The sequence below is a fragment of the Eumetopias jubatus genome, unplaced genomic scaffold (assembly GCF_037043125.1).
Source record: "Eumetopias jubatus isolate StellerSeaLion01/CBP00866 unplaced genomic scaffold, mEumJub1_p1.0 scaffold_4, whole genome shotgun sequence".
Classification (NCBI taxonomy): domain Eukaryota; kingdom Metazoa; phylum Chordata; class Mammalia; order Carnivora; family Otariidae; genus Eumetopias; species Eumetopias jubatus.
The window spans coordinates 35,591,271-35,610,541 of record NW_028274810.1 but is presented as its reverse complement, the minus strand read 5'-3'; the positions used below and the strand labels follow the sequence as shown (position 1 = coordinate 35,610,541).

General features: G+C 35.7%; 1 protein-coding gene across 1 annotated transcript in view; it reads right to left on the bottom strand.

The window, feature by feature from the left end:
- The window catches only part of COL24A1 (collagen type XXIV alpha 1 chain), a 381,932-nt gene that overhangs the window by 27,771 nt on the left and 334,890 nt on the right, over positions 1–19,271 (bottom strand). Inside the window, exons 48-53 of the mRNA XM_088022947.1 lie at positions 16,879–16,986; positions 15,158–15,265; positions 15,010–15,063; positions 14,289–14,351; positions 9,894–9,947; positions 5,592–5,627 (exon numbers count right to left, since the gene is read on the bottom strand). Of these exons, the coding sequence (XP_087879073.1) occupies positions 5,592–5,627; positions 9,894–9,947; positions 14,289–14,351; positions 15,010–15,063; positions 15,158–15,265; positions 16,879–16,986 (423 nt within the window). The remainder of the gene's footprint in view (positions 1–5,591; positions 5,628–9,893; positions 9,948–14,288; positions 14,352–15,009; positions 15,064–15,157; positions 15,266–16,878; positions 16,987–19,271) is intronic.

The following is a 19,271-nucleotide window of genomic DNA, read 5'->3' as shown; positions in this document are numbered from 1 at the left end:
CCCTCCCACTGCTTGTGCTCTCTCTCTCTCTCTCAAATAAATAAATAAAATCTTAAAAAAAAAAAGAATGTCTGCTCGGGGCGCCTGGGTGGCTCAGTCATTAAGTGTCTGCCTTCAGCTCGGGTCGTGATCTCAGGGTCCTGGGATCGAGCCCCGCATCTGGCTCCCTGCTCCGCGGAAAGTCTGCTTCTCCCTCTTCATCTGCCTGTCCCCCCAACTTGTGCTCTCTGTCTCTGAAATGAATAAATTAAATCTTAAAAAAAAAAAGAATGCTCAAACTTTCACTTATTTGATGGTCAACTGAATGTTAAGATAACATTGAGTTAAATTCAGATTATGGTTAAAAGATGACAAAACACAATTTATCTTCAATTGAGATTTGAATAATGTTGATGTTATGCTTGACTTATATTAAGTATTGCCAGAGCTGTTGATTCTAAATATCCTGTGACAGCTAGAGCCAACAATAGTAACTTAAAAAATGGTAGAGTACTCCAGTACCACGCTTGCTGGTCATTTCTTAGTTTGCATGGCTTATGATTACAATTTAAAGTAAAGAATGTACAAAACTTGTACCTCAGGAGCTGCATGATAAATTATGGAAATGTCATATCGGAGATAGCCTTTAAATATATAGAGGCTCAGAATGAGTTTGGCTGTGTAAGTTTCTCCATTCTGGAACAACATTGTAAAAATAAACAGTGTACATTTCACCCCACTTGGCATATTTCTGATATTTGCAAAAATCTCACTGGTGGTTCAGGACAAAACATATGTCTTATCTTTGACTTTGAAAGAGGAATTTATCATAAAAAGAAGAAACTATTTCTACTGCTGATTTTATTAATTTCTTTTCAGCTTGTTATCCAAAACAAGTCAGGTCATCGCAAATATGATCAAATGAAATACTTGCAACCAAACAAGACAGAGCAAGACAACCCTAAGAAAACAACTACATAGAACAAGGCAATTAGCCAAGTAAAACAAAATATTATTCAACAATATAGCATTTATTAGTTCTTTTCTATTCCTTTAGCTCACTCTCTCTAGATACTATAGAAAAAGTATCTAAAGCAGTTTATAAAAAAGCAGTTTAAAATGAAACTGATTGTCTATGTTAATTTCCTAAAGGGAAACCAAATTAATGTGAATGGTTAGGGTGATAATTTGGCCACAGTCAAAGCCCACTACTATTGGAAATAGACTCTCTATTTAATCCCAGAATTCACATTTGATCCTCCAAAGGTAACATATTTTTTCTTACTCTTTTAAAATACTGATAAGTGCATGTCCTTGAACCCGAGTATGTTAGAATTTGCCTTTATATAAATGCAATCTTGACTTAGTTTCATAACTTTAGGCTGGCTTAGGTACAGAGGGCTTCCTTATTCTCATTTATAAATTGAGAAGCTTACATTATAGAATGTTTAGTAGCATCCCTAGTCTCTACTCACTAGATGCAACTAGCAACTCTCCCTTTTCCCCAGTTGTGACAACCAAATATGTCTCTACATATTGCCAAATGTCTCCTGTGGTGTGTGTAGCTGGGGGGATGGCTCCTGGTTGAGAACCACTGATTTAGAGGGTTTAATTGGTAATTTAGTAATATTAAATAATATTTATTAGAAGTAATATGATTAGGATGGAATCAGTGAATTATATGGCACAGAAGATAACTACAATTAGGAATCTACGCATGTGGAATCTGCCATATAAATGGCTGAGCTATTCTTAATGTATCTATCTATCTATCTATACCATCTCCTTGCCCAAGTTGCTCCTAAAGCTTATTTTCTGAGACATACTATAATTAATAGAAAAGTACAATAGTGTGGGAATTGGGAGACCTGGGCTCTGGTCTTATCTCTGCACCTAATTAACTGTATGTCCTTGAGTGAGTTGCTTCACATTTGAATCTCAGATATCTCAACTGTAACAAGATTTGGTGAAGATAAATCGCTAAGATTCACTTTAAAATTGTGATTTTCAAACATTTTATCAATTTTCTTCTTCATATTTTATATTTGAAGAAAGAAGGTGACCACACACATACAAGTTGGGAATTTTAAATTTGAAGTTTGTATGAATATAAGGAAGTATGTACTTGAATTAAAAGAGTTTGATAATTTTTTATTTGAATGAATTATACTATCTATGAATTTTAAAAAGAATCATATACATATGTACTTTAAATTCTTAATTTGTTAATATTTAGGACATATTTTCCCATAACTTAGCTTTTCCTTATAAGGCATCTTCTTCACTTTCAAATTGGAGGCAAATAAGATAATTCTGCTAATCAAGAACTGTAAAGACACATGAACTTAGATATAATATGTGAGAAAATGTCAATTGTATTCTTCAACATTTTACTGATTTCCATTAAATAATATGCTATAAAAATGAGGCAGCTAAGCTAAAAATTTAAATGCTGAGATCATTCTCTATTTTTTTCTGCTTCTGTGGCTTTAAGCCACAAGTTGTGCCATTTTGTCAAAATCCTTTTCAGATGATTGACACCAGGATATTATTTTTGTTATGAGTTAAAATTTTATTTTTTTACTAATTGTATCTTTTATTTCTGGTGATCATTTTTGCATTACTTACTTCATAAATTAATCACATTCTAAAAGTGTTTGGTGCCTTATGGAAACCAGGAGATTTTTATAACTTTTTAAGATTAATTTACCAGTAACATAATAGTTTTGAAGCAGGGGAGAGGAGGGGGTTCTACGTGCTATATGCTAGGATGGCTTCTTAGGACATCGTAAAACTCTGGGTCAGTTTAGAGTGTATATATATATATGTATATATATATATAGGAGTGCAAGGACTTATTTTTAAAATAGTCCATAGGCAGGCAGATATGGAGCACATATAGGCAGATATGGAGCAAATACAGAATAGAAAGGAAAAAGTCACTCTTTAATATATGGCAATACAAAAACAACTTTCTTTGCGGTGGAGAGGACCTATTTGGGACCAACACTAGAGTTTATAATGTTAAATTGTAGAAGATATAAAGCTTCCCAGCCATGAAACCCAAATTTATTCTCAAGGGGATACATTCATGTATTGTATAATGAGCTGTAACCTTTTTTTTTTTTAATTTTAAGGCATTGAGTAATGATTTGATCTTGGTATAAAATGGCATAGCTTTATAAATTCTTATGCCAGCTTCACAGAAGATTTAAAAGATTTACAAATCCTGCCTGATAGATTCTTACGTTTCTGATCTTTGTATGAAGAGTGAAGTATCATATTTGTCTCAATACAATAGATCTTGGCTAATAAAAATTCATTCCAAAAATGCCTCATGTACTGGTATTATTTGAGGCTGACCGCCTTGAGGATATATTCGGAAACATAATAGGTACCTAGAAGTCTTTAAGCAGTCAGTTACTTAAACACAGAAATGGAAAATTCAGTTCAACAAACAATTTAAAATTTATCCTCGAGAGTCACTCATATTATACAGATTCTTCCTCTCAAATGTTTAAAGACAACTATCATGTCCCAACCCCTCAAATGTTTTCTAACTCATTCACCAGTAATTTACTAAATATTTACTGAACACGAACTATGAGGTAGGTACGATCTTAGGTGTTGCAGACACAGCTTTATAACAAACAACAGATAAAACTGTCTGTGTCATGGAGCCCACAATCTAGTGGGGCGAGATATAATAAAGCAAGAAACCCAAATAACTATGTAATATGTCAGGTTGTAAGGAAGCAGGTAAAGAAAAGATAGGGAATCTCAGGCAGATGGGGGCATTGCTATTTTACATAGGCTAGTGAGAAAAAGCCTCTCTGAGAAGAGGACATTTAAGTCAAGACTAAGGAACACTTCCCAGGCCTTGTACTATGTCCTACTAGTTCTTATGTCCACAGGTGGCGGTTGGGTTGAGGATAAAGTGTCAGCAAGGAAGTCCACCTTGAGCAAATTATCCCTAAATTACAACTTCATGAATAGGAACTACAGAGATAAAGAGCATATGGGCAAGAAAAAGCAGGTGCAAAACTCAGGAAGTGAAGAGAGAGCAGTGAGAACAAAGGAAAGGGATGCTCAGGTTGCAGAAGTCTGGCAAGGGCAAAACATTCCCGCTATTTCGACTGGTTTTTCAAGGACATGGCTCTGGGATACATCACTGATCTGAGAGAGCCCTTCTCTGAATGTGCTTTACTTTTGTCCATGTTCCCCTGTGGGGATGGCCTGACTGGTGCCACCACCTGCTTTATTCTGGATGCCATATGTCTATCAGCACCACCTAAAATTTCAGGCATAATCCGCTGAATTTGCAATCCATCAGAGCCACTGAATTTTCTTTCATACGATATACCTGTGACATTGTCATAGGGACTTGTGGTTTCCTAACCCTGAGGAAAGCTTATGTTCCAGCCACAGAACTTGGAGAGAACAGGTCGGGAAGGCAGTTGGAAACAGACAAGTCTGGAAAGTGGGCTAATTCCAAGCCTCTCTACTTTTCCTTTCCCCTTTCCACTCCTTCTGGGGGATATGACTTCACTGTGTGCAGTCATCCTTGCTTCCTGCTAGAGTAAGTCCCCTGAGGAAATATGCAGGCCAGGCTTCTGCAAATTAAAAACATCTATTTTGGGGCACCTGGCTGGCTCAGTCTGTAGAGCATGCATCTCTTGATATTTGGGGTTGTGAGTTCAAGGCTCATGTTGGGTGTAGAGAGTACTTAAAAATAAAATCTTAAAAAAGAAGAGGAAGAAGAAAAATATCTATTTTGATCCCTCTGGGGATTCTTAGGCTATCTAAAATCACTTAATTTCCCTTCTTCAGCTAATTAACATAACTGCAACGTACTTATTCTGAGCCCCAAGCATACCCTATGGTGAAAAGAGAAAATGTCAGCTGGGTCAATGTAATTTCATTACCTTTCAAGCAAGACTTTTCTGCAACCTTTAAGTTTATTCTTATTTGCCTTCTGTACTTGGTTTCACTCTCCCTCATTTTACTCCATGCCTGCGCTCTGTTTAAGCTCATGCTTTAGTAAGTTCAGCAGAATCTCTGCTGGGGAAGTGGCCTCTTTACAAAATATCTTCTTTAACCTGGAAGAACTGGCATCCCATAAAAGTAGGAAATAGTGCCAGCATAAGCCATATAGGGCCAGAATGTGCTATGTACCTTTTGTCCATCCTTTCACAATTGTTTCCAATTGGCTGCAATATATAGCTCATGATTTGCTTCTGCTTTGCCCCTCTTGGGCGCTGACTGGACACAGTGGGCATACCCCTAAGGCGACTTGGCGGCGCTCTTGCCCCAGCACTGGTGTAGAAGGCTCACAGAGCAAATGCCTGACGCCCGACAAGGCAACTTTGCCATTTCACACAGTGCCTGGGAAGTATTTGATTGGCGGGTTCTTAAACATGTTTAGGGGTTATGTTCAGGTCTCACTACAAGGTACCATATAGGTTAGTTCTACTTCCTGAAAACGGTAATTTTATTTTTATTCCACAAGTATTAGAGACATAATAATGAAAAAAATCAAACAAGGCCCTTGCTTTTATGGAACTTATGTAGCCTAGTGACAAGTGATAATATAACCACAAATTTAAACTTACAGTTTCACCTCTGATGCCTTTTTCACCTCTGGGTCCCTACAAGAAAACAAAAAATGTCGGTTTAGTGCTACTGAGTTATTTATCCAATGTAGTTGAGGCAATATACAGAAACATGATAACTTATGTTTTTGTTCTTTCTATCTAGCAAGAGCTTCTTTAGCAAATTTATATAAATTCTAGTTTCCTTTTCCTAAAGTAAGCAGAGCAAAACACAAACAAAAACAATTTATTGATTTATCATGTTGTGCACAAAGTGAGACAGGGATAACAAGCACTCAGTTAAGTCAAAACAGCTGATCTGACAATCAAATACAGAGCAATTTAGAAGGGAAGTTACCAGACTACATTCTTCTAATATTTGTTTACCTCAGCCTTTGAAAACCTTGTTTCTAGGGTGATGTCCTCCTTTTCTTTCATTTTCTCTTTCTATTCCTCCTTCTGAGCTACATCCCACAAACTTTGCTACGTTGCACACAAGAACATTCAGTTTGAAATATTTTCTAACTTTCCTTGAGACTTTCTCTTTGATCCATGGATAATTTAGAAGCACATGGTTTAATTTTCAAGTGTTTGGAGATTTTCTTATTATCTTTCCAGTTTACTGATTTTTACTTTAATTCCATTATGGCCATAGAACATACCTTGTATGACTTCAGTTCTCTTAAGTTTAGTAAAAAGTTTTTTAATGATTCAAAATACGGTCTATTTCAGTGATTTCCCATGTACAGTTGAAGACAAAGTATAGTCTGTTATGAGATGGATGTACTATTTAAAAAATTTCTGCTAATATTTTTGTTTTCATCCTTGTGGAAATTATATATGTATTTTTTATTTTAAAAATGAGATAATACTATTCATCTTTTCAAAACCTGAATTTATACTTTTACAATATGTTATGAATATTTTCCATACTAATCCACATTCTTCCAGATAATTATAATGCTTACTTGTGCTTAATAAACTATAATCTTTTTATTGAATTTCCTATTAGATTATTTCTAATTTTGGTCATGATAACACTGTGACAAATATCCTTGTACTCTGTAAAAATTGTCCTCCAGAAAGTTTGTTTGAGATTGCATGCACGCCTGCAATATAGGGGAGTATATGTCTTCTGATACACACCAGGTACTATCATTCTTTGTTCATCTTGCAGGCTAAAAATACGATCTCATTATTTCACCACTGATATCACTTCTTTTGTGTTTCCTGTCTTGTTCTGAACTCCTTTTAAACTGGGATATTAACTTTCAAAAACTAATTTTTAAGATACCTTTATAGAACTTGTTTTTATGCCCCCCTCCCTCCAGCCCAGTATTAACAAATTGGTATGTACGTTTTTTCATACCTTTTTTCCTAATCAATATTGACAAATATATTTATGTATGTATGGGGTGATTGGTTATATTTTATAATACTGATATCATATTATGTACTCTTGTATGCATCAGATTTTTCACACTTAACAATACATCATGAACAACCACAAGGCAGCTGAACTAGATATAACTGTTTTTAATATTCACGTAGTAGTCTATGAAATGGCTAGACCAAGGTTTACACAACCATTCTTTTACAGATGAACATGTGATTTCAAGTTTTGCTAATACAGCCATTACTGTGAAAAAAATCTTTGTAAACATTCCTTAGTGTACTGAGTGCTTAATTTCTATGGCACAAATTCCTCCAAGTGGAACTGATTGGTCATAAGGTATATGCACTTACATTTTAACAAATATCTTTCCATGGAGGCTATAATTCACATTTCGACTAGGGATAAACTGTTCTCCCTAATACCCTTCTGAGAAGTTAGATGTAATATCCTATTATTACTTTAATTTGCATTCTGTGACTGTAAGTTAGGAGAGCATCTTTCCAAATAATTATTGACCTTTGGATTTGTTCAATTTTCTATTGAGTTTTCTTTTTCATACCAACTTCTAAGAGCTCTTTATACATGAAGTCATTATATGTTTTTGCAATCACTTTTCCCCAGCTTATATTAATTTTGTTTGTGGAATCTTTTTCCATTCAAAATTTTAAAATTTTCAAGCAAATACATATTCTGTTCTTTTATATAGTTTTAAGACTTCCTTTCTTATATAAAAGGTCTTCTCAACCCTTAAGCTACACTTTAGCTTTCTAGATTTTTTTTTTTATACTTTAAAGTCTTAAAAAAAAAGATTAAAGAAGTTGGGTGAAATAGGGTTCCAATTTCTTACAGCAACAGTAGGACTAAAAATAATTCCATCTCCCTTCCCTATCACTGGTATAGGAATGCGCATGTGGCTGATCAGTGGACATGAGGAAAAATGCTATGGGAGACTTCTGGAAAAAAACTTCATTTTTTCTGAAGATAGGGCTGTTTTCACTTTGGATAATTACATCTGGATGTAATTGCTGAGAAATTGTAGTCATCTTGCTAGAAGCCTAATTATGAAGCTAACACTCAGGACGGCAGACTAAAGACATGGAAAGAACCTGGTCTTAGATAACATGATTGAGTCACTAAATTAACCAAACCTGAAGCCCTTCCTACCTCTGGGCTTCCCACATGTGATATAAATTTCCTTATTATTAAAACCAGTTTGATTCAGGGTTCCTATTAATTTATAGCCCCAATCATCCTGATATACCATTTTTGTTATAATTAAATTCCTATATATTCTGAGATCTAATTCTGGGCTCTAGCCTGTTTACACTCATCTATTTGTTTATTCCTTTGTACTACCATATAGTTTCATTTACAATGACTTAGAAGTAATGTTTCCTTATTTGGAAAAGCAAGTCTTTCGTCCCCCACTGTTATTTTTTTTTTTCCACGAAGTATTGGCCTTCTCAAGTGCTTATTCTTTCATAGTGAGCTTTTCTTAGAAGTTTCTTCGTAGAATGGAAAAGATGGAATATGGAAAATATTTGATGTGCATGTTGAATATCAGAAGGACCTTTAAGAACTATCTATAAACAAAAGATATTTTAATTGGGCCATTTCTTTATTATAGTTTCCTTGACCAATTAAATTTGCACATTTTTTGACAGAGGAGAACAATCATTCAGTAATCACAAATATGTGTTTCTTAGCTTGCTGAAGAACCACCCACCAAAATCTGAGAATTCTCCCACTTACAATATCCCACTTAGACTATATGGCTCTGAGTGGTAAATGCTGAAAATCTAGAGAAATGTTGAGTTATACTTTTTATTTTGTAAAGCCAAAAACTCAGCAATTTTGGTGGGAAATTCTTTCCTAATTTATCAAAGAGAATATACTTTATACTCAAAGCATTCCATTTTATATATTAAGACTGTGTGTCTCTCCATATAACACTTTCAAAGGATTCAAAATACTGATTCCCTAAAGGGAATACCTCTTTCCTCTCCAAATCTCAACTTGCCCCTACCTATTGGGTTCTTCCTCTTGTATGTTTACACTACTGTTAGTATTGTCAAACTCTCCCCTGACCACTCTGCCAACCATTGTCTTATTTTTCTGTTTTATTTCGTACTCAAATTTCTAAAGGCACTGGCCTCTACTAACTGTCTCAATTTCCTCTCCAGACACAGCTTGAATGGGGGCAGAAGGAGCACTGATCTTGAAGGAAGAAACATCACCTATGTAATTCACTAGCTGTACCACCTTGAATAACTAGGTGAACCTCTGTAAACTTAATCTGTTTCCCCATGTCTTAAATAGAAATAATAATACCTACTTCAAAAGTTTGTTGCAGGAATTTGAGAAAAGTTATTAAATATTGATATTTATTTCCTTCCTTACTGCAGTCTGTACTTTATCTTCTACTACAATTTATTTTCTTAAAGATCACTGTTAACCACTCCCTACTTGAAACTCATCTATCTGAACCTTGTGCTTTTCTGTTTTTCCTGGTATTCCCATGAACTATCTCTTTCCTTTACAGTAGGTCAGCACTTCCAAAGACTCAAATCTTGGCTGCCTGCAGTTCTTTTGCTAAGCTTTCTCCTTGAGAAAATGGATTCCTTTTATTGCTTTAGTGATCACCTCTATGCTAATGATGCTCAGCCCCTTCTCCCCTGCTCCAGTTCTATTTTCCTTTCTTAATTCAAGTTTTAAGTGTCTCCCTCACTATATACACCCCCTTCATTACACATAGGATCTCTAAGTTCTCAGGAACCACCTTCTAAATGAAAATGCACATCCATTTTTGCCCTTGGCTTCTCAAATACCCAGGGTGATCCTTTTTGGATTACTCTAGAAATAGGGTTAAAGGGGAAAAAACAAGAATATGAAAAAGAAAAGGAAGACCTATATTGTAACAAACTTACAGTTCTACCTGTTGGGCCTATTATACCTTCTTTGCCAAAGGGGCCAGTGTTTCCCTGTTGAGGTAAAAGGAAATCAGTCAGTCTCACCGCCAGTATAATGCAGAAAAATTCTAGAAAATTTCTTGTGCAACGGTAAAATAGTCCGTGTTCACGCAATTCCAGTTTTTAGTATAAAATCTTATAGTATCAGAAGAAATCATAGTACTTTTGATATGCAGAATGTGACACAATTCTATATATTATTACAGATTCCTATCAGGAGAGTTACATCTGTATAATTTCTAACAAACTGATAAATCAGTATTCCAACTTTTATGTGGTGATAACTTCAACGATGCCATTTTACATGTGGGTCGTTACATAACAAATGCAATTACTTTACATAAAAAAGACTACATAGAATGATGAACAAAATAAAAAAGAGGTGGTCCATATATGCAATGGACTATTACTCAGCCATCAGAAAGGATGAATACCCGCCATTTGCATCAACATGGATGGGCCTGGAGGGGATTATGCGAAGTGAAGTAAGTCAAGCAGAGAAAGAAAGTCAATTACCATAGGGTTTCACTTCTTTGTGGAACATACGGAATAGTGTGGAGGACATTAGGAGAAGGGAGGGAAAACTGAAGGGGAAGAAATCAGAGAGGGAGACGAACCATGAGAGACCCTGGACTCCGGGAACCAAATTGAGGGTTACAGAAGGGGGCGTTGGGGGGATGGGTAACCGGGTGGTGGATATTAAGGAGGGCACGTATGGTGATGAGCACTGGGTGTTATACACAACTAATGAATCGTTGAACACTACATCAGGAACTAATGATGTACTATATGCTGGCTAATTGAACATAATAAAAAAAAGAAAAAATTTTTGAATAACTTTCTTTATAGACGTTGAAGGAGATGTCTGAGTGACATGCAGTATAGAATTGAGAGAAGGTTTGGGAAAGAAACACAGAACATCATATAGGACCAACTTCAGTTTCTCCATCTGTTAAATAAGATTGCCTGTGTCATAGGGCCATTGTGAGAATTAAACGTGAAAAACGATTTTGAAACTGTAAGCTGTTATTGATTATGAAGATAACTTTGAATAAGCTCAATCTGGTCAACTCTTCCCTAACTATGTATGGAACCGATCTTTTTTTTTTTTTTTATTGAAGTATAACTCACATGCAATATCCTATTAGTTTCAGGTGTACATCACACTGACTCAATATTTGTATGCATTACAAAACGATCCCCACATTGTCTAGGTACTATCTAGTATACAAAGCTATTACAATATTACTGACTACATTTCCTATTCTGTAAATTACATCCTCATGACTTACTTATTTTATAACTGGAAGTTTGTACCTCTTAATTCCCCTCACCTATTTTGCCTGCCCCCAACCCCTCCCCTCCTCTAGTTACCAACAGTTTCCTTATATCTACGTATCTACTTCAGTTTTGTTTTGTTGGCTTGTTTTATTTTATTTTTTTATTTTTATTTTTCTTAAAGATTTTATTTATTTATTTGAGAGAGAGAGAATGAGAGAGAGAGAGAGAGAGAGAGAGCACATGAGAGGGGGCAGGGTCAGAGGGAGAAGCAGACTCCCTGTTGAGCAGGGAGCCCGATGCGGGACTCGATCCCAGGACTCCAGGATCATGACCAGAGCCGAAGGCAGTTGCTCAGGCAACTGAGCCACCCAGGCGCCCCGGCTTGTTTTATTTTTTAGATTCCACATACAAGTAAGATCATACTGTATTTTCCTTTCTCTGTCTGACTTACCACTTTTTTATGAATACAAAATACCTGTTGTATTATTTTCCCTCAACCTCCACTCCCACTCGCAGCAAATTTCAGTCTTTCTGGCTCACACTTAACCCGAATTCTTAAACGTAGTTATCTAATAGGCTTTCTTTTTGTCCAACGCCTGCCAAGGTACAGAAAATACTAGCAATTGAGATCATTATGTCATAAAGTCCATCCACAGAGAGCCTAGAATGAGATAAATTAGCTGGTACTATAAAAGTAAATCTAATGGAATCACTTTTAAATACAAAGACTGACTTTAAGTGATAATTTGTAAATACGGCACCCAAATCTCAAAGATCCACAATCAAATCCAGAGAGTTGATTTCTTAACCTAATCAAATTTAAGCCCTAGACTGGTTTATCACTGAAAAAAAGTCAACAAAGTTTTCATCTAATGAACTTGACCATGATCTGACTCTCTAAAATAATGATTTGTTAAAAGAATGGAGAGGTATACATGAACTCTAGAAAACAGTAGACCAAACAGCAAAAAATTGTCTATGTTTATCTAAATGTGTCTGAAACACGAGGTGTTATGATTTTATTATTTATTATTTATTTTATACTTTTAGAGAGGGAGAGAGAGGTGTTGGGGGAGAGGCAGAGGAAGAGGGAGAGAGAGAATCTCAAGCAGGCTCCACGCCAGCATGGAGCATGAGGCGGGGCTCCATTTCACAAGCCTGACATCATGACCTGAGCTGAAATTGAGAGTCAGACACTTAGTGGACTAAGTTACCCAGGCGCCTCTGAGGTGTTATGATTTTAATGGTTGGTACCAGCTAACTACATAAATACATCTTTGAGATGAAGAACAATTGATCCAAATTTCCTGCTTCAATTAATTTATTTAATCATCTAGTACTTATTGATTATTGAGCAAGAACTAGTTACTAGGCCACTTAATATCCATTCTATATTCTAATTATGCAATTAGCAGGCAACCTTATAACATATTATTTGATCAATCAGCTGTGGCTTCAAATTTTGGCTCTTCTACTTACTAGCCAGATAATGGCCTTGAGAAAATTACCTATCAGAGACTTAGTTTCCCCATCTAAAAAATGGGGATAATAGCATCTCACACAGGATTTTTATCAGGATTAAATGATATAAGGGTCACAACCTGAACACTGGTAAATAATAGTTTTTTGCTAAATATTAACCTATCGTGACTTTTCATTGTCTTTATAATGACTTAATAAGAGATCTCTGCTGTTATAAATTGGTATTTGTGAGCAGTTACCAGAACTTTACTGTTGGTGAACTGATAAAAGTTTCTGGAGCTGCAAAGCAGTATAGGCTCAGGCTCTGGCCTACGGAAACCCAGCACTTGGTAAGATTCTGCTTAGGACAGATGCTAGGCAGGGAGCCAACTTCTCTTTGACAATATCAAGAAAGGACTAGTTAATGGAGAAAACTTCATAAAACTAGAATGAAGGTATTTAATTAGTAGAGAACTTAATATATAAGAACTTAAAAGCGATATTTATTATAGAGAAGCCTGTCCACATATAACCCACCTGTGGATAATCAAGAATTGGGCCTTATATAAAAGCACCAACTTTCCATGGCTCTTCGGAAATCATAAAAATAACTAATAAATTTGCACCTGAAGAAATGTTGAGGCGGGTCTTTAAGCAAATATTTCTCATGACAACACTGACTTTTGTATTACCGAAAATAATTTATTGTGAGAGTTGGAGAAGGGGTGTAGGATTTCAAAAATTTGACTTCTCATTTAATATTTTGCACAAGATAGTGGTTTTCAGCTGTAAAGTCCTTCAAGATTCCTTTCTCCTGTTTCTGGACCTGTCTGCTTCTTCTCTCTGCTGTCTCCACCCTTGCCCCAGTAGCTGCTATTAGTTAAGGGGGTGCTACTGCTAAAGTCAAACCACTCTTTGGCATTTTATAGCTTTTTTTTTTCAGTTTTATAGATCATCTCATCAATTAGGAGACTGTGGTTAATGAAAACAAAAACAAAACAAAAAGCAAAACAAACAAACAAAACCCAGTAATTGCTGATGGCTTACCTAACGCTATTTCTATTTGCTACAGTCTGCAATTCTAGGCAGAATTCTAGGCAGCTAACTAGAGTTCTTCAGACACCAGCCTTTGCAATCTCTAAGCAGTTCCTCATCACTCTCCAGGGATAGCTACCCCTGAGCTGGGAAAACATAGCTATTGGGAAATATTTTTCAAAGTGTGGTGTGAGGAGCTCTGGTGGCAAGCCTCCTCCAAGTGGTGTGTGGGGGTGGTCTCTGGTTGTATTAATGCTTATAACATGAAACTGCTTTATGTTTTTGTTCCTAGTGTGAGTTAATAAATACATTATCCAGTATCAACATTAATTCTGATATATATTTTCTAAAGTAAGAACTGGGAAAAGGGGTGGTCTCTGGGGTCCTTTGCTCAAATTAATATATTAACTGAAAAAGGCTGAGAACCTTTGCATGCGATATACTGAGTTTCTATCTTAAAAGTCATTTTATTAAGTTATTAATTTGGAGTATATTAATTTTAGAGTTCTTAATGCTAATTCCCACAATAAGCAAAGAATCACAATTTCCCGGCAAGTAGAATGACTTTATACTTACTCTCTGTCCAGTAGGACCTTTAGGACCTGATACTCCAACAATGCCAACATCTCCCTCAGGACCCTAAAAATATAATTAAAATAAAAAGTCAAAATCTTTAATTCTCTATGAACATTTTACAAGTGAAATAATCTTGTAACAATCTATTGAGTCGGCTCTTAAAAAATGGAATGTTAATGTGAACGGATAGTTAATGATGTACATGCTGAAGTGCTACGGAGGAATTGTTCTGAAGTATGCAAGTTACTTTGAAGTACGCCAAAATGAATTCAGAGAGGGAGAGACAGACAGAGAGATTCATGATAGCAGGTAGAATAAAAAGCTGTGGTAGAATCTAGGTAATGGATATATGGGTTTTCATTCATTCTCTCAACTTTGCTGTATGTTTGAAAATTTTCAAAATAAAATGTTACATGCAAACAATGAATCATGGAACACTACAATGATGTAATGTATGGTGATTAACATAATAAAATAAGTTAAAAAAATGTTTGGGAAAATGGAATGTGAGGGGACAAAGGCGAGTTAGTCAATAAAATTGGTAGGAAAATACATAGCTACATAAATTTAAAATTAATACTTAATTTAATAGTCAAAATTCAAATATATAACTGTACCAATGGAAATTTTGCAGATTAAGAAATACAAAGGCTCAAGTCAGAGACTAAATATTGGTATTTCGACATCTTTCTGATGAACAGCAGAAAATGTGTAAACATACTCTGGGGCCTGGGAATCCTTGGAAACCTGTCAAACCTTGAACACCATGTTCTCCCTGCAATATGAATAGACAGGATAATCATTATTGCGCAATGGTGGCCTGGCCTGTAGAATAATAATACTTAGTGAATTTCTGAGTTGGCACATACAGGCTCGCCTTTCAGACCAGGCTCTCCACAGGGTCCTTGATCACCTTGTGCTCCTCGGTGACCTTTTTTACCTTGAATTCCAGGTTGACCAGGTAGCCCTTGTTCACCCTATGGACCGAAAAAAAAAAAAAAAAAAAAGAAAGGTGATCTTGACTTTAGAATCTACAAACATATCGGCTTTTAAATGAAACCCAAATACAGGTCCATCCTTAGGCATAAGTACAAGGCCCTGGGGAAATCAAATTCTGCATGGTCATTCTCCCTACCAATATTTTCACACAGTAATATTTGATTATAATAAGCAATAAGGGTAACAGTGGAGAAAGAAAATTCCAGGGATTGTGGTCGTAAGTGTGGAAAGAAGAGGGAAGGGGTGACCTCAAAACTATGAGCAGGATAGTGGGGCTAGAGAAGGGTGAGAGGTGGCATGTGTGAGGGGGTGTTTATACATAATAGAATTTGTATTGTATTTGAATTGGTATTATTTTGCTGCGTTTTCCTCACCATACAGAGATGATTCAGCTGATAACAGAAACAGAGCAGGGTCTCCTGAAGTGTGAGCCCTGGTTTTTGCCATGGTGATCTTTTCAATCCTATCATTAAGAAATTTCCATTACCTGTTTCCCAAGGTCCCCTTTCATTTCATATATACTCCCTTCGTCTCCTAAAATTCCACTTTAAAGATATACTGAATCACCACTGTTCTATTTGTAAAAGTTAAGTCTTTTCTAAATTTGTTTCATTTTTGAAATGAAAGTTGCAGTATCTTTCACACCACCTCTAAAAATGAGAATCAGGAGGATTTTAGAGATAGGTTCATGAAAAATGATGCTTGGTAGATTTTGATCAAAGATTCTTTAAGATTAGCAAATTATCCTTCACTGTCTGGAAACAAAGATACAGCTTTGGGATGTGACAAATATGGATCCTTTTTATTGCCAACTCATGCTTGAGAGACAGGAATTTTATTTCACTTCCTAGTTTTAGCATTGGCTCAGCTACACTGAATTTTAGTGGAAAGGGATGAGTCATTTCCAGTTTACCCATATGGGTCAGATACCTGAACATTCTTTAGAATAGGAACTATGAAAATCAAATTAAGAGGTAATAATGATGAGGGTGCCAACATCTTAACCCTTGTCTTTTATGAAATTGCTTTAGATACTGAACTAAAGTTGTATGGGTTGTATGGGTCAATTCTGCACTGAGATAGTTCTAAAACAGGTTTTATTTAGAAAGCCTTATTGAATATACAATACTCCATACAATGAATATTAATGCAAGATTTAATTATGATCACTTTGACTCTAAGAAAAAAGCTCTACTCTTATCAGATTTATTAATTGGTTGGTTAGATTCAGATTCAGAGGAATAGGAAGTGTTTCTAAGAAAGTATGTATCTGGAAGTAAATAAGATTTCTCTTTTTAGGAGAAGGTGGATGACAGGGAAGAAGAAACAGAACGAGTCAAAGAGCATTTTTTTAAAGCACCGCCAATACTGAGTTAATGAGTTGTTCTGGCAAATTACATGCACTGTGGCTATCACAGGAGATGAGTATGTCCAGGCCACACAGTTTCCTTTTCCTCCTAATGTGTATTTATTTTTGGTCAAATTTACTAAAAGCTATTAATCTTACCATCCTGTGATCTAGCCAATGAACTCAGGGACAATATGTTTGTCAATAGTGCTGCTCACCTATCAGAGAAAAATGTTAAAGTACCTTTGGGCCTGGGACCCCTGGGCTTCCCGGAAGGCCTGATGAGCCCTTGGCTCCTCGCGGACCTGGAGACCCCGCCAGTCCCGTTCTTCCTGGGCTGCCTCTGGTGCCCTAAGAAATAAGATATAAAAATTGGGGCATTTCCTAAAAATCCATCCAGAAGCTCAGTATATGTAGGAGGGGTTGGTCTTCTGAAAGGCTGCTGTTGACACACAGCCCAGGTTTGAGAGTTATCCTGGGCCTCTTTCCCAAATAAGTGAAATATTCAAGTAATGTTTTGACTCACCTAAAGTCTCTAATTATAGTTAATGTAATGGTCTGAGGTATTTAAAATGAAAATACTGAGGCAGTATAGTCTGTCAGTACCTTCGGACTTAAACAGCCTAGGTGTAAAGTATGTGTGTTGTATTTTAACATTCTGTATTATATTCTGAGGTATGCATGACAACTCTAATAACTGATTAATATTTCCTTAAGAAAAATATTCTATGGCTATTAACTAGACCTATTGTGATCATTTCTCAATATATACATATATTGAATCATTATGCTATATATCTGAAACTAATATAATATTTTATGTCCCTTATATAGATTTCAATTTAAAAAAAGACTAAGAAATTTTAAAATAAGTTTGAGTGGTTCATTTGTTAGCTCAGCATGGAAAATCACTTATTGATATGACTTAAATCATGTCCTCAAAGTAAACTTGCTTGAGATTATTGGCCTTGAGGCAAGAACAATGGCCTGAAATGTTAAAGACAGTGAAGCAGTATCAGTAGCCAATTAAAAAACAAGGCAAATGCTTTTGAGTGGTTTTCCTTTCCTCTTGATGAATCAATAGATGCTACCAATACTACTCAGTTGTTTCTTTGGGGGGTCAAGGCTGTCCTGAAGGGACTGAAGAACTAACTTATGTGAACAGTTTGTAGACTGACCATAGGTGAGAATATTTTCAAAGAATTTAAAACACGAAATCAGTACAACCTCAAGTGGAATCTGCTCAAGTGTGATAAAACCGATAGCAATGCAAAGGAAAAAGATTTATTGAACAAATTTACAAAACTTGTGAAAATGTAAGGTATTTAAAGCTATGGATATTCATTGTATTATTCACCACCAGGTACACTGAGGAAAACACTCAGACCTAGCATGTGTTTTTGAACCAGTAGTATCAACAGTGAATTCCATTGACTCTTGCAACCTTTATCTATTCTGTGATTTTTTTTGTGAAAATAGAGACTGAATATCCTAATTTTCTCTATCACACAGCAATCTGATGGCTTAGCAGGGATAAAGTTTTATTGATATATTTTGAGAATGAGATTGAAATGTTTTTGAACAGGAAGAACCACCCTCAACCTCTATTATTGAATAATGAATGGCTTTAGAAACTAGATTTTGCTGCAGACTCTATAATGCTTATCAATGAATTTAACTTAAAATTACAAGGCAAAACAATGTCTATATGTGAAACATATACTTTGGTAGTCATTTCTTTTTCTTTTTCTTTTTCTTTTCTTTTCTTTTTTTTTTTAAGGGTGAGGGCAAGGGCAGAGGCAGAGGGAGAGCGAAAATCTTAAGCAGGCTCCACGCCCAGCACAGAGCCCAATACAGAGCTTGATCTCACAACCCTGAGATGATGGCCTAAGCCAAATTCAAGAGTTGAATGCTTAACTGCCTGAGTCACCTGGGCATCCCAAGTAATTTCTTTTTTTTTTTAAGTCATTTTTTTTTTTTTTAAGTAATCTCTATACCCAACATGGAGCTTGAACTTACAACCCCAAGATAAAGAGTCACATGCTCTACTGACTGAGCCAGCCAGGCACACTGTGGTAAAGTCATTTTGATGACAATTAATGTTTGAATCACAAGTAACGTCAAGCAACTTTATACATTTCCTGTGGTGTCAAAAATTAAAACAATAAGTGAGATCTTCATTTCCCACACAAATTTGCAGTGGGTAGATTTTCTGAGCTCAACTTCTTTCGGTAGCATTTTTTAGCACTAGAGGGAAGAAATCTCTATACCTCAAAATCCATTCAACTCTGCAGCTGAGGAGTTCCCACCTAACAGTTCAACTAGAAATGCTAATATACAGTGTATAACGACATGCTAGAAGGCAAATAGTCAAGAGAAGAATCTAACAGAATTTTATAAATTCCTTCCAAGTAATGAATATGCACAATTAAAATCATATGTTCATGAATTTGGCAGTACCTATCTGTGTGAAAAGAATTTTCAAAGATAAAATATGGAAAACATGGAAAATCTCATTATAGGTCAGCATTAACAAATAAAAAGAAAATTTTGAGGATAGGAAACTGTAATAAGCTAAATATTATCTCTCCTCCCACAAATCATTCTATTTTTTCTCATTAGTAGACTTGTATTAC